This window comes from Oryctolagus cuniculus, chromosome 12 (genome assembly GCF_051225735.1).
Source record: "Oryctolagus cuniculus isolate XC-2025 breed Fujian yellow rabbit chromosome 12, ASM5122573v1, whole genome shotgun sequence".
Lineage (NCBI taxonomy): Eukaryota > Metazoa > Chordata > Mammalia > Lagomorpha > Leporidae > Oryctolagus > Oryctolagus cuniculus.
In genome coordinates, this window is record NC_142878.1 from 74973603 (window position 1) to 74988674 (window position 15072).

General features: G+C 47.7%; 1 protein-coding gene across 1 annotated transcript in view; it reads right to left on the reverse strand.

Moving 5' to 3' along the window:
- Window positions 1-5825: 5825 nt before the first annotated feature.
- Window positions 5826-15072, reverse strand: part of GNB5 (G protein subunit beta 5) — a gene marked incomplete at its 3' end in the record, with an annotated part of 36698 nt that continues 27451 nt past the window's right edge. Inside the window, 3 exon segments of the mRNA NM_001082170.1 lie at window positions 5826-5994; window positions 6860-6956; window positions 9509-9557. Coding sequence (NP_001075639.1) covers window positions 5826-5994; window positions 6860-6956; window positions 9509-9557 — 315 coding nt within the window.

Below are 15072 nucleotides of genomic sequence, written 5' to 3' on the forward strand. Positions count from 1 at the left end.
AGGAAAGAATCTGGCGCCCCGACCGGGGCGGAGGATTAGCCTATTGAGTCACGGTGCTGGCCTGACCTGGATGATTTTTCTTGGCAGGTTAGTTTGGAATATGAGGATCTACCCATCCCTACTCAATGAGCGCCCCCAGGTTGGGAGAAGCAATGCAGGCCCCTTCCCCCTTCACCTTCTATCCCATCAGCCGTGCTTGCAGGCTTTCCTTGAAAGGATGTCGGGCTGGAGTTGGACTCCAGACCTTCAAAACGCTGGTGCCCAAAGCCTCCTGGGGGTGCCTTGCCTGAGGCCAGTTCTGAATTGTCCCGGTCTCCCTCCCCCTCTTCCTTCTTTCCTGAGCTCTGTAATGGCCTCAGGGAGGTCTCACACAGAGGTGCTTCAAAGGGGCTGTCCTTACACTATGACTGGTGCACAGCCCTGGGGGTCCTACTGAAAGGATTTTCATAACTGACCAGGACAGGCTGTCACTCTGCGGGCTTCTGCAGTCCTGCCCTTTATGGTGTTTCTCCTCTGTAATTTCTCATACGATGCACACGGATAATCCCCACTAAGAAAAGCTATTTGGGGGTCCTTGGTTTTTAACAGTGCAGAGGGATTCCAAGACCAAAAAGCTTGAGAATCACTGACCCAGATAAATTGATGATTACTAATTTGATGCACAAGTGGGGAGTGGGGGGGAGGATTAGGGGAAAGAGAGATGGTGGGGGAAGAATGGGAAGGAGGAATGGGAGGAGAGGGCAGGAAGGGGGAGAAGAAAGGAGACAAGGAGAGATGTAGAGAGAGGAGGAAGAAGGAGCAGGCTCAGAAGGGGGCTAGGAAAGAGGAGGAGAAAAGAGGGGAGAGAGATACAAGGGGCAGGAGTGAGAAGGGACAGGGAACAGCAAAGGGACTGGGAAATGTTGGGAGGGGGAATCAGGGGACTGACCCTTGGTCAAGATGTATTTGAACATACTTGAATGCTGTCCCATTTCACAGATGGGGTAACTGAGGCTGGGAGAACTTACATGTGACCAAGTATGCCGTAGAGGTGCTGCAGTGTACAGATGGGTCCCAGTGCCAATGGGGCCACCTGCTAGCCAGGGACATGGAGGCCTCCACAGCCTCGTGTTCCATTAGAGCCCGATAACCTCAGAGAGGCTGAGGGGCAGGGGGTGATGTACAGAGCCTGCTCCCGGCTCGTCTGGAGCAGGTGCCGCTGCTGTGGCCCCCACTTCAGAGGAGCTGATGCTTGGCTTCCGCTTCACAATCTTGTTACCATGCACTGCCTTCCCCCACCCTTCCTTCTGCCTAAACCTTCTCTCCTCGGGCTGGGGAGGATCCCTGGCGCCCATCCTTTTAGCCCCTTCACCACTACTGGTTTGCTAGGTCTGCCCCGAGCCTTCTAATAAAGAATGAAAAACTGTTGGAAAAGCTAGTCAGCATCATTTGCAACATGCAAAATACAAGTGATGGCAGCGTGTTTCCCTTGAGACTCCCCATGCATAGGTCAACCCAAATCCAGGCTTCCACCCGTGGGTGCTGAACGCCTCGCGCTGCAAGAGGACGCATCCAGGGGGGGTGCCCTTGTGTCACTCGTGGGCTGGACATTCACGGGCGATCCAGCACGAGCATTGCAGATGCTCTGTGTCCTCAGACACAGAGCCTTGGCTGGGCCTCCCCTGACGCAGGCGGCCTTGCCTTTGGGAAGCCAGGGCCCAGGGTGGAGTGCAGAGACAGAAAGGGGGCTGTGGGAGAGAGGGGAGGCACGCGTGCTGAGGTCGTCCCCAAGCAGACGGGACACGCGCTGGGGCCCAAGCTGGCGGCAGCTGCAGGAGCGGGCAGACACAGTGCCCAGATGGAATCCCCAGGGGTGGGGTGGGGCTGACGAAGGGTTGCTCTGGACCACGCTCCTGCCTGCCTCCCAGGAGCCTTTGCCCCAGGCCCTGAGCAAAACCCTCAGGACATGTCTGGCAAATGACTGAAAAGAATTCCCACGGCTGTTTAAAGTAAGTAGATGGCATTGCTGGCCTGCCCCTTAGAGTCCTGGAGCAAGCGGGCCAGAGGGTGGCCAGGCCCAGCCCGCGACGCTCATAGGAGCGCAGGTCCAGGCCTGTCTGAGGCTGTGCCGGTTCTGACCCTGGAGGGGCTGCTGAGGACCAGGGCCTGGGGCTGGGCCTGCAAAGCCACAACTGCTACAAGGAGTCGGGCAGGACTAGAGCGGGGCCGAGAGAGACCAGACCATCCGCGGGACACACACACACACAGCCCATGGCAAGGGCCCGGCCGCCCTGGGCAAGCTTCACCTGGGAATGACGTCTGCTGTTCGAGGTGATTGTTTAGACCCCTAAGAAATGCATGCCATCTTTTTGAATGAGTTTTCTAAAAGAAAACAAGAAGGAAGCCAGTAACAAGAAGCACTTGGTCTCTTCCAGAAAAACTTGCTCAATTTAAAATAAAATCTTTGTCTTGGCCGGCGCCGCGGCTCACTAGGCTAATCCTCCGCCTAGCGGCGCCGGCACACCTGGTTCTAGTCCCGGTTGGGGCTCCAGATTCTTTCCTGGTTGCCCCTCTTCCAGGCCAGCTCTCTGCTGTGGCCCGGGAGTGCAGTGGAGGATGGCCCAAGTGCTTGGGCCCTGCACCCCGTGGGAGACCAGGAGAAGCACCTGGCTCCTGCCTTCGGATTAGCGCGGTGCGCCGGCCATGGCGGCCATTGGAAGGTGAACCAACGGCAAAAGACCTTTCTCTCTGTCTCTCTCTCTCACTATCCACTCTGCCTGTCAAAAAAAAAAAAAAAAAAAAAAAATCTTTGTCTCAATAATAGGAGCAACAAGGATTATTATTATTATTCCAGACCTACCCATCAATCTGTGTATATAATTACAATGGCAGTGCAGCATGTACGAATATAATTTATATGGATCAGATGCACTTGATCCGGAGTGTTTCTACTCAGAGATTTGTAAATGCATTTGCATTTCGTGTTCCCACACAGAAAGGAGCTGCTCGCTCGCAGGAGTGCTTGTGTCACAAACATGCCCTCAAATGAAGTGCATGCCACGTCCCAGGGACACAGGGACAGGGCACACTGGCATACGTTTCATGGATCAAACACCCGTACACATTTTTTTTTTTCGCATATCTCTGCTGCATTTATAAATTCATGGGGCCAAAGATGTTCTATCTGAAAAAAAAGACGACAGGAGTCCGAAAAAGATATTTCACGACAAAAAAACCACGTTTTTTAAAAAGCGACTTCTGTCTAAATACATTCAGATGGAAATTTTTCTTCTACTGCAGACAAGTTAACACAGCCCGGCTTACACAGTTCGTAAAATCAGCACTTTCAGAGGAAGGTGCCAAACATCATGGCGCTCGCTGAGAACCAGCAGCTCCTAAAGTGCTCTACAAAGGAATCTGATGGAAGGAAACACTGCAGACTATCCTAACTCCTGGATCCTACGGGCAGCTCACAAGTGGGCGCAGGATAATTCGGAATAGCCGTGAAAACAGACGAACGTCCCAAGGTGTTCGAACGTGAGAAATACCGTGCTGTCTGGGCTCGCACGGCCATGTTCCGGGGCGCGAGTTGGCAGAATAACATTGGGGATGCCAAGGGAGCCTGGGAGCTGCTCCCGTAAGCGAAATCGCAGCAGGCGCTCAGCTCCGTGGGCAGTGACGCGGACTGGCGAGGGAAGTGCTCATGTCTGTCCTCAGGTACATATGTGCGCGTCGAGGGAGGATGATTAAGCCCAGACCTGTGAACACACACACATACACACACATACACATATCGTTTTTAGTCTCTTGGGACTTAGCAGCTCATAAAACTTGAGTTTAAAGAGATTAAATGGGTCTGCTCATATACGCACGTGTGTGCACATGCACATATACACACTCCATTCAAAGGGCACTCACATGCCTTACAAGGAAAATGCTTGGGCCCTGGCACCTCCAAGGTGCTGCTGGGGCCTGACTCCCCCGCCCCCTTGGTTCCTGGTCTGCAGGCCGTCTGTGGTCTCCTTCCCAGGCAAGTCTCAGACTGAGGAGTGGAACCATCTGAACGCAGAGTTTGCTGTGTTCACTGAGCTAATTTAGGCCTCTCTTGCCCAGGGCAGGTGAACTCACAGGCAACTTTTGTGTTATTTTCAGGAACTTTGCAAAAATACTTTTTTCTCTTTGCCCTAATACTAGGCCACTCCACTCATCCCCTTGAGAAAAGACTCCCATGTCTCAGGACAACCTAGAGAGCACGCAGCTGCAGTTGGCAATGCCCCTCTCCTCCTGCTGTGACCAGCAGCCTTAAAACTGTCCTGTGACAAACGCGTGTAACCCTCCGGCACAAGACCTGCCCTCAGCCAGGCCCCTGGGCTCACACACACTTTGCTCTCCTCGTCTGAGACACCATGGAGCTTCTGCCGAGTTTCGGGTCTTCCACACGGAGGGAAGCATGGAACTTCAACAGGACACTTGGTGGTATTTTGGGAGGGGTGGGAGTCAACATGAGACAAGCTCATGGAGCTGTGTTTGAAATCTGATGGAAGCCAGAGGGCACTTTTCCTAGAAACACACACACATGCAAACACACGTCAGCGTATCACACACACACACACATCAGCATATCACACATATACACACTGACATAGCATCACACATACAAGGGCATTAGCATATCACACACACACATGATGGTGCATCATCACACATACACATCAACATATCACATACACACATCAGTGTTATACAACATTAGCATATTACACACTCATCAGCATTATTACACACACACATTGGTGTAGCATCACACATCAGCATATTACATACATACAATCAGTGTATCATCACATACACATGGCATACCACACATACACACATCGGTGTATCACTACACAAACACTGACGTAGCATCACACACACAGGGCATTGGCATATCACACACACGTCAGCATATCATCACATACATACACACATGACTGCCATATCATCACATACATACACGATTGGTGCATAATCACACATACATGTCAGCATATCACATACACACATCAGTGTTATCATCACACACACACGTCAGCATATCACATACACACATAGGCGTCATCAACACACACACATTGGTGTGTCATCACACGTCAGCATATTACACACACACACGATCAGTGTATCATCACATACACACACATATACACACAAGTGCCGTATCATCACACACACAGAGGATGGTGCATCATCACACATACATATCAGCATATCATATACACACATCAGCGTTATCACACACACACATTGGTGTATCATCACACGTCAGCATATTACACACACAGGATCAGTGTATCATCACATACACACACATCGGTGTACCATTGCACACACATTGATGTAGCATCACACACACAGGTGTTGGCATATCATCACACACGTCAGCATATTATCACACACATGGCAGCATATCATCACACACACGCACACACACACACCAGCATAGCACCTCAGGGGCTTCATGGCCTTCTGGAATCTCTGTGGGCCTCACAGGAGTTGTGACGCAATCCTCATAACATAGACAGGAGAGAGGCGTAGCCTTGATTTGCCAAAGGCTTGAATCTCAAGGCTCAGACTTTCAGGGTCAAGGGGCCCCTCTTGGATCCCTGGGTCGCACAGCGCCCTCCTGGCTGTCTCCTGGGGGCCCAGCTGCCGGCTCTGACACAGCACTCACAGCCTTCCCGGGCAGCCCACTCCTGCGGTGAGCGCAAGGCTGGACCGACATCTCTGCGTGGCTCGCCAGCCCACCCCGGCTTCCTCTGAGCCCTCCCTCTCCTCACACAGAGTAGAACAGAAACACGGCTCTTACTCTCAGGGTGTGATCCCAGGATCCTGAGCAGAAAGCAGTGCCGTCCGGGGAAACCCGCAGAGTGCTGACGCGGTTCTCATGGCCAAAGAGGATGGAGACCCGGGCCCCCTTGAGGACATCCCAGACGTTGATGGTGTAGTCATTGTAGCCGGCAAACAGCAGGCGACCTTGCAAGCGATGGGAGGAGGGTTATGCAACTCCTTCCTTCTTTCCTCTTGTTCCTTTCATGATTCTCACCCACCCACCCACTCACTCACTCACCCACTCACCCACCCACTCACTCACTCACTCAGAAATCCCTGCATTCAGTAAGCAGCCACGGGGGCCCACCATGTGCCAGGCACAGTGTTGGCCCTGGGCATTCAAAGGGAGAAGGCCGCCTGTGCAAGATGAGGGGCAGATCACTGTGGCACCACTTGGGAAGAGCGCCACGGAAGTGCCGTGTGTGTGTGTGCGTGCACGCGTGCACAGTGTGAGGGGGCTGTGGAGGAAGGCACTGCCAGCGCAGACCCATCGCTGTCAGGTGTGCTGAAGTGCCGTGTGTGTGTGTGTGTGTGTGTGCACGCGTGCACAGTGTGAGGGGGCCGTGGAGGAAGGCACTGCCAGCGCAGACCCATCGCTGTCAGGTGTGCTGTAGTTGACGCCTCGTCCAACTACAGCTGAAAGGCAGAAAATTAAGCTCCAGCAGGCAGGAGCAGCATCCCGGTGGGGGCGTGTCCAGGAAATGGACCGGTCCAATGAGCGCCTGGCAGCTCTGCCTTGGCTCCACCCACTGTCGCCCCTGCTCTGCAGGGGCTGGGGCGAGGAGCTCTGAGAAAGGGACCCACACACTTCACCTCTGGGTTGTGAGTATGGAGAGGAGGGAGGGCTGACATCACGGACAGCATGAGGGGATGGGGCGGGGTGGCCGTGGGGGATGGGGTGGGGAAGCCATCGGCAGGGCCCAGGTCAGCGCGAGTTGCTGAGAGTGGGTGGGGTCCCACTCAGGGCCTGGCTCCTGTTCCCCTGTAAGTTTCTGAAAGAAAACCTTACCACTGAGGGAGAAGTCCACGCTGGAGGCTCCGAATATGATGCTCTCCTTGGAGTAGATGGCCACCTCCCTGTCCGCGCGGAGGTCGTAGAGCCGACACTGGGTGCAAACAGACACATGAGGCGGCCCTTAGTCCCAGCTCGCTGTGCCGCGGGCAGTGCCAGGAGCTCGAGGGGAAATAGCCTCCTCTCCCATTTCACCCCTCAGTCCTGGTTCCTGTTCGTCTCCACAGATCAGCTCAGCATTGAAGAACAAAGCCAAAAATGAAACCCCACTTTTTCTCTTTTCCAATAAAGGACATATGTTCATTGTAGAAAACTGAACAGTACCCAGAAACGCATAAAGAAATGAGTCACTTTCCATCCCAGAGGCACTTACTAATGTCTGGGCTGTTTCCTTCCATCTTATTACTGTTTGTCTATTTAAATGGAATGGGCAGGGGCTGGCCCTGTGGCGTAGCGGGTAAAGCTTCCGCCTGCAGTGCCGGCATCCCATATGGGCACCAGGTCAAGTCCTGGCTGCTCCACTTCTGACCCAGCTCTCTGCTGTGGCCTGGGAAAGCAGTAGAAGATGGCCCAAGTCCTTGGGCCCTTGCACCCGCGTGGGAGACCCAGAAGAAGCTCCTGGCTCCTGGCTTCGGATCGGCCCAGCTCTGGCTGTTGTGGTCATTTGGGGAGTGAACCAGTGGATGAAAGACCTTTCTCCCTTTCTCTCTCTCTCTGCCTCTCAAAACAATAAATAAATCTTTAAAAAAAAAAAAAAAAAAAAAAGGAACGGACACCTGTTATGAGCGTCTTCCCACATCATTAACCCTCAAAAGAGGTGACTTTTATGGTTGTTCAATATTCCTTTTGTGGCTATATCAAGATCTGTTTAGCTATATCCTGTTAACTGCTTTGGTTGTTTCTAATTTTTCTTTTAGAAATAATACTATGATGACTATTCATCATATTCAAATATGTACACACATGTCTATTTTTCCTTAGAGTAGCTGGAGCAGAATCCTTCGAATAGTTTCTAAGAAACGGCACGTGCAGGTACAAGGGCGGGGATGCTGGAGAGCTCTGCATTCAGTGGCAAACCTGACTCCAGGTCCAAGGTGAGGACCCTCACCGTCTCCACCCTGGGATGGAGACGAGACACAAAACGGGCATGTGATCACTTACAGCTACATGTCTTTGATCACAGGTGACTTGGAAAACATTTCCAGGTATTCATTCATAATTCTGAATTTGCTGCTTTGTAAACAATCTTCGTGTTATCTTCCTAAAAACTGCCATATTCAGGGCTGGCACTGTGGCTCAGTGGGTTAAAACCATGGCCTGCAGCACCAGCATCCCATGTGGGCACTGGTTCAAGTCCCAGTTGCTCTACTTGCAATCCAGCTCCCTGCTAATGTGCCTGGGAAAGCAGTGGAAGATGGCCCAAGTGCTTGGACCCCTGCATCCACATGGGAGACCTGGAAGAAACTCTTGGTTCATGGTATTGGCCTGGCATAGCCCTGGCTGTTGCAGCCATTTGGGGAGTGAACCAGAGGATTAAAGATTTCTCTCTCTCCCTCTAACTCTGCCTTTCAAACAAAATAAACAAAACTTAAAAAAAAAAAAAAAAAACTGGAACATTCATCTTATTGACTATGCAGCCCTACTAATATCTAAAGGATTTCTAGCTGGTCTAATATACACATGGCAAGAATTACCCAAATGTATGCCGTTTTGTTAAATGCTTTTTTGATATACAAAAGTTCAAAGCTTTCATTATTATCGAAGCTCTCAATCTATTACTTTGTAGTTTCTTCCATTGCAGCAAATCACATTAAAACTCATTACTAATAAGATATGTGGTATTTTTCTCTTGAAAAATCAGCATAACTTGGCAATTAATATCAAAAGGCTTAAAACTGGGTTTATTTTCGGCTCAGCAAGTTGCCTGAGAATTCTAAGGAAGTAATAAGAGAGGTGCAAAATCTTTACCTATAACAATGTTTTCAAGAGGAAGAGAAAAAATTCTTGAGCAAAGCTAAATGTCCCCACACTGAAGACTAGTTAAGCAACGATGGCATGTCCACACATGGAATTCTATTCAACCACTAAGAAAATATAATGGAGAAGAGTGTTTAGCAGCATGGGAAAATGTTCACAATCTTTGTTTTTAAGAGAAAAAGGCAAATTATAAAGCTAATTGTTTAAAACAAAAAGGACAGGAATTAATCCAATTGTGAGCTGTATTGGGTAGAAAGATTCAAGTAAACGTTTCCCCCAAATTTCTTCATTTAATATACATTACTTCTGTAACCAGAAAATAGATATTTTTCAAAATAAAATATACAAAGCCATCTTTCAAATAAAAGCTCTCAATAATTTCAAACTTTACCTTAGTGGTGGGTGTTTGACCTAGCAGTTAACGCGCCTGCATTCCACACTGAACATGGGCACCTGGAGTGCCTGGGTTTGAGTCTCAGCTCCACTTCCAATTCCAGCTTCCTGCTAATGAACACCCTAGGGGGCGGCAGGTGATGGCTCAAGTACTTGAGTCCCTACCAACGCCCCAGCTATTGTGGGCACTGGGGGAGTAAACCAGCAGATGGAAGCTCTGTTTCCTTCTATCTCCCAAATAAATAAATTAAAAAATAATTTTAAAAAGCAACTAACCGTAGCATCATCTGACCCTGAAGCAAAGGCGTCTCCACTTGGGTAGTACCTGCAAAGAGAAAGTATGGGCAGAAAATACTTTATCTAGAGTGGTCATTCTCAAGCCTGGACACCCATCAGGAACATCTGGGCCCATGCTGGGCCCTCAAAACCAGAATCTCCACTTCTACAAACACAAGGGGCATGTGCTACAGAGGACAGAGGGGCGGCTCACAAGGCAGGCCCGCTGGTCTCTAGTTCTGCCCCTGTACAAAGGGGACGGTGACACTAGCCTCGTGGAGTGTTAGTGAGAAGTAAATGGGGTGCTATGTGTTTAAAGGTTCTTTAAAAAGCTCACGGAAAGTGTCATTGAAAGGTAAGTTTATTCTTGCCTAATAGCTCTGGCTAGAACCTCCAGAACTATATTGAATAGCAGTGGTGAGAGTGGGCATCCCTGTCTGGTTCCAGATCTCAGTGGAAATGCTTCCAACTTTTCCCCATTCAATAGGATGTTGGCTGTGGGTTTTTCATAGATTGCTTTGATTGTATTGAGGAATGTTCCTTCCAAACCCAGTTTGCTTAGAGTTTTCATCATGAACGGGTGTTGTATTTTATCAAATGCTTTCTCGGCATCTATTGAGATAATCATATGGTTTTTCTTCTGCAATCTGTTAATGTGGTGTATCACATTGATTGTCTTGCGCACATTAAACCATCCCTGCATACCAGGGATAAATCCCACTTGGTCTGGGTGGATGATCTTTCTGATGTGTTGTTGCATTCTATTGGCGAGAATTTTATTGAGGATTTTTGCATCTATGTTCATCAGGGATATTGGTCTGTAATTCTCTTTCAGTGCTGCATCCTTTTCCGGCTTAGGAATTAAGGTGATGCTGGCTTCATAGAAAGAATTTGGGAGGACTCCCTTTTCTTCGATTGTTCTGAATAGTTTGAGAAGAATTGGAGTTAGTTCTTCTTTAAATGTCTGGTAGAATTCAGCAGTGAATCCATCTGGTCCTGGGCTTTTCTTTGTTGGGAGGGCCTTTATTACTGTTTCAATTTCTGTCTCAGTTATGGGTCTGTTTAGGTTTTCGATGTCTTCCTGGTTCAATTTAGGCAGGTTGCATGTGTCCAGGAATCTATCCATTTCTGATAGGTTTCCCTGTTTGCTGGCATACAAGTCCTTGTAGTAATTTCTGATGATTCTTTTTATTTCTGTGGTGTCTGTTGTTACATTTCCTTTTTCATCTCTGATTTTATTGATTTGGGTCTTTTCTCTTCTTTTTTTAGTTAGTTGGGCCAATGGGGTGTCAATTTTGTTTATTTTTTCAAAAAACCAGCTCTTCGTTTGGCTGATTTTTTGTAATGTTTTTCTTGATTCAATCCTGTTGATTTCTTCTCTGATTTTAATTATTTCTCTTCTCCTACTAGATTTGGGTCTGATTTGCTGTAGGTTTTCTAGATCCTTGAGGTGAATTGAAAGCTCATCTATTTGGTGTCTTTCCAATTTCTTGATGTAGGCACCTATTGATATAAACTTTCCTCTTAACACTGCTTTTGCTGTGTCCCATAAGTTTTGGTATGTTGTGCTGTTATCCTCATTTACTTCCAGAAAGTTTTTGATTTCTCTTTTGATTTCTTCTATGACCCATTGTTCATTCAGGAGCGTGTTGTTCAATCTCCATGTGTTTGCGTATGCTCTAGGGATTCCTGAGACCCCTACCTTACACCTTACACAAAAATCCACTCAACATGGATTAAAGACCTAAATCTACGACCTGACACCATCAAGTTACTAGAGAACATTGGAGAAACCCTTCAAGATATTGGCACAGGCAAAGAATTTCTGGAAAAGACCCGGGAGGCACAGGCAGTCAAAGCCAAAATCAACTATTGGGATTGCATCAAATTGAGAAGTTTCTGTACTGCAAAAGAAACAGTCAGGAGAGTGAAAAGACAACCGACAGAATGGGAAAAAATATTTGCAAACTATGCAACAGACAAAGGGTTAATAACCAGAATCTACAAAGAGATCAAGAAACTCCACAAAAACAAAACCAACAACCCACTTAAGAGATGGGCCAAGGACCTCAATAGACATTTTTCAAAAGAGGAAATCCAAATGGCCAACAGGCACATGAAAAAATGTTCAAGGTCATTAGCAATCAGGGAAATGCAAATCAAAACCACAATGAGGTTTCACCTCACCCCAGTTAGAATGGCTCACATGCAGAAATCTACCAACAACAGATGCTGGCGAGGATGTGGGGAAAAAGGGACACTAACCCACTGTTGGTGGGAATGCAAACTGGTCAAGCCACTATGGAAGTCAGTCTGGAGATTCCTCAGAAACCTGAAGATAACCCTACCGTTCGACCCAGCCATCCCACTCCTTGGAATTTACCCAAAGGAATTTAAATTGGCAAACAAAAAAGAGGTCTGCACCCTAATGTTTATTGCAGCTCAATTCACAATAGCTAAGACCTGGAACCAACCTAAATGCCCATCAATGGTAGACTGGATAAAGAAATTATGGGATATGTACTCTTTAGAATACTATACTGCAGTAAGAAACAATGAAATCCAGTCATTTGCAACAAAATGGAGGAATCTGGAACACATCATGCTGAGTGAAATAAGCCAGTCCCAAAGGGACAAATACCATATGTTCTCCCTGATCGGTGACGACTGACTGAACACCAAGAGGGAAACCTGTTGGAGTGAGGTGGACACTATGGGAAATGGTGGCTTGATCAGCATAGCCCTGGCTGTTAATGAACAACTAAATACATTATCCCTCTTAGTAGTTTTTTTATCTGTTCTACTTAATATGACTGGTTTAGATCTGTAATTGATGCACAGTTATTCTTAAGTGTTAAAAATTAACTGAAATGTGATCCCTGTTGAACATGGTGGTGGGAATGGGAGAGGGAAGAGATGTATAATTTGGGACATGCTCAGGCTGACTTGCCCCAAGTGGTGGAGTTGGAAGCATACCAGGGGATTCCAATTCAATCCCATCGAGGTGGCATGTACCAATGCCATCTCACTGTTCCAGGTGATCAGTTTCAGTTCACAGTTGGTCATGGTGAAGGGACTGGGAGTCAAAGGGAGCACATAAACAAGTCTAGTACCTGCTAACGCTAACTGATGGAGTAAATAAAGGGGAGAGTGATCCAACATGGGAAGTGAGATACTCAGCAGACTCATAGAATGGCAGATGTCCTAAATAGCACTCTGGCCTCAGAATCAGCCCTAAAGGCATTCGGAGCTGGCTGAAAAGCTCATGAGAGTATTTCAGGCATGGAAAGCCAAGACACTCTGGCAAAAGATCTCTGCGAGTGAGATCCCAGTGGAAAGAACAGGTCATCAAAGAAGGAGGTACCTTTCTCTGAAGGGAGGAGAGAACCTCCACTTTGACTATGACCTTGTCTAAACAAGATAAGAGTCGGAGAACTCAGAGGGCTTCCATAGCCTTGGAAACTCATGACTGGAGCATAGGGAGATTACTGATGCCATAGACAGGAGTGTCAATTGGTAAAGTCAACAACAGGAGTCACTGTGCACTTACTCCTCATGTAGGATCTCTATCCTTAATGTGCTGTACATTGAGATTTAATGCTATAACGAGTACTCAAACAATATATTTCACTTTGTGTTTCTATGGGGGTGCAAACTGTTGAAATCCTTACTTAATGCATGCTAAACTGATCCTCTGTAAAAAAAAAAAAAAAAAAAAAAAAAGAAATTATCAATTCCCAACTTGACTCTCACTGGGATTAAACATGACAATAGGTCTGCTCTGATTTCATCATCATTTAAAAAAATCATCTATTATTTTTCACTTTATGTTTCTGTGTGAGAGCAAACTGTTGAAATCCATACTTAATGTATACTAAGCTGATCTTCTGTATATTAAGATAATCGAAAATGAATCTTGATGTGAATGGAAGGGGAGAGGGAGTGGGAAAGGGGAGGGTTGTGGGTGGGAGGGACGGTATGGGGGGGAAGCCATTGTAATCCATAAGTCGTACTTTGGAAATTTATATGCATTAAATAAAAGTTAAAAAAAAAAAAAAAAAAAAAAAAAAAAAAAAAAAAAGAAAGGTAAGTTTAGTTTGGGGCAAAAAATGTCGAAGTCCATGCTTTTTCATAATATACATTTTCCATGAATTTTTTGAAGACCCCCTCATATGCATGGATTTCAATACTTTTTTGAAGCAAAACAAGCTTAGTTTCATTTTCCATGAACTTTTTGAAGTACTCTTTTATTTGCCTGAGGCACTAAACAGAGCAGACGCCTGTACATGTAGCTTCCTTTGATTCAATTCCTAATTCCTAAGATGTGGCTGTGAGCTCGGGGATAAGAAGATGGGTACAGCAGCAGACCCCACGGGAGCAGCCGTGCAGAGCCACATCCAGATATCTGCACTGTCCACTGACCACAGGTGACAATTTTGGCAAGTGACTTCATCTTGCCCAGCCTCAGTTTCCCCTTCTGAAAAGTGAGGACACTAAAGTCTATGCCCGTCTCAAAGAGTAAGCCAGGACATGCAAAGGAGGAGGCATGGTGCATTTACCAAGTGGTGGTTACTAGCGCTCCGGTCAGGCTCTGGTCGGGCTCTGGCCAGGCTCTGGCCAACAACAAGTAGGAAATACAGGTCCGAGATGGTAAGCCAGGGGCAGGATTATAACACAGGTCTGCACAGCCTTTATTCTGGCATGCCCACTTGTGTTCCCTCTCTTTCCACTGCTCCAAATGACCTCCAGGTTCAGCTCCACAAAACCGAGAAGTGGAGGCCTCCTCTCCTACCTGGGGGAGGGAACAGAATGTTCGGCCAGGGAGGGGGTGGCTTGCTTTTGTGTGGTTAACTTAGACTGGTCTAAAAGAAGGGGGTGGGAACAGAAAGGCTGGGTGAAGAATGCTAAAAACAGTTCAGCTCTTCCTCGTCAGTCCTTCATGGTGTGGGCACGTTATGTTTTTGGAAGCATTATGAATTCATGGATCATCAGACACAGTCATGTTCCAATGTCAAATGAAAATGATTTCTACATTGTACTCCATTTGGGACCACGGTGGCTCCGACTTCCTGCTGCTGGCAGGAAATTCAGACACCCAGCGTGGGCTCCGTGGTTCACCTGGAAGAGACTTTTGGTGAGTCTAGCATCCACGCCCCTCTCCCTTAGCACTGTGGGTAAATACAAGCAGGAAGCTTTTGGTTGTTACCAAGCCCAGGGGATTCTGTTGCAATTCAGTGGCTGTGGCAGCTAAAATGTATGACATGGACCAATCCCTTACAATGAAGAAATGTGCTGTCCAAAATACCCATAGGGTGCCCCACTGAGAAACTGGTTCATGGCAGAATGAAACCTGCAGTTCTGACCTGCCTGCAGCCAGGTGTGTCCCTGTGATCAAGTTCCTGGTGGGCCAGGAAGCTGAAAGCATCATCCTAGGGACAGAGCTGCGAGAGGCAGAACGAGCCTTCATAGCAGCTCACGCCTCAGTGTGAGGAGGGATTTTACCTCGTTTAAGTCACTGTCTGGAGGGCCTGCCTCACCTGAGCCCGCGTGCCACTAATTCAGTA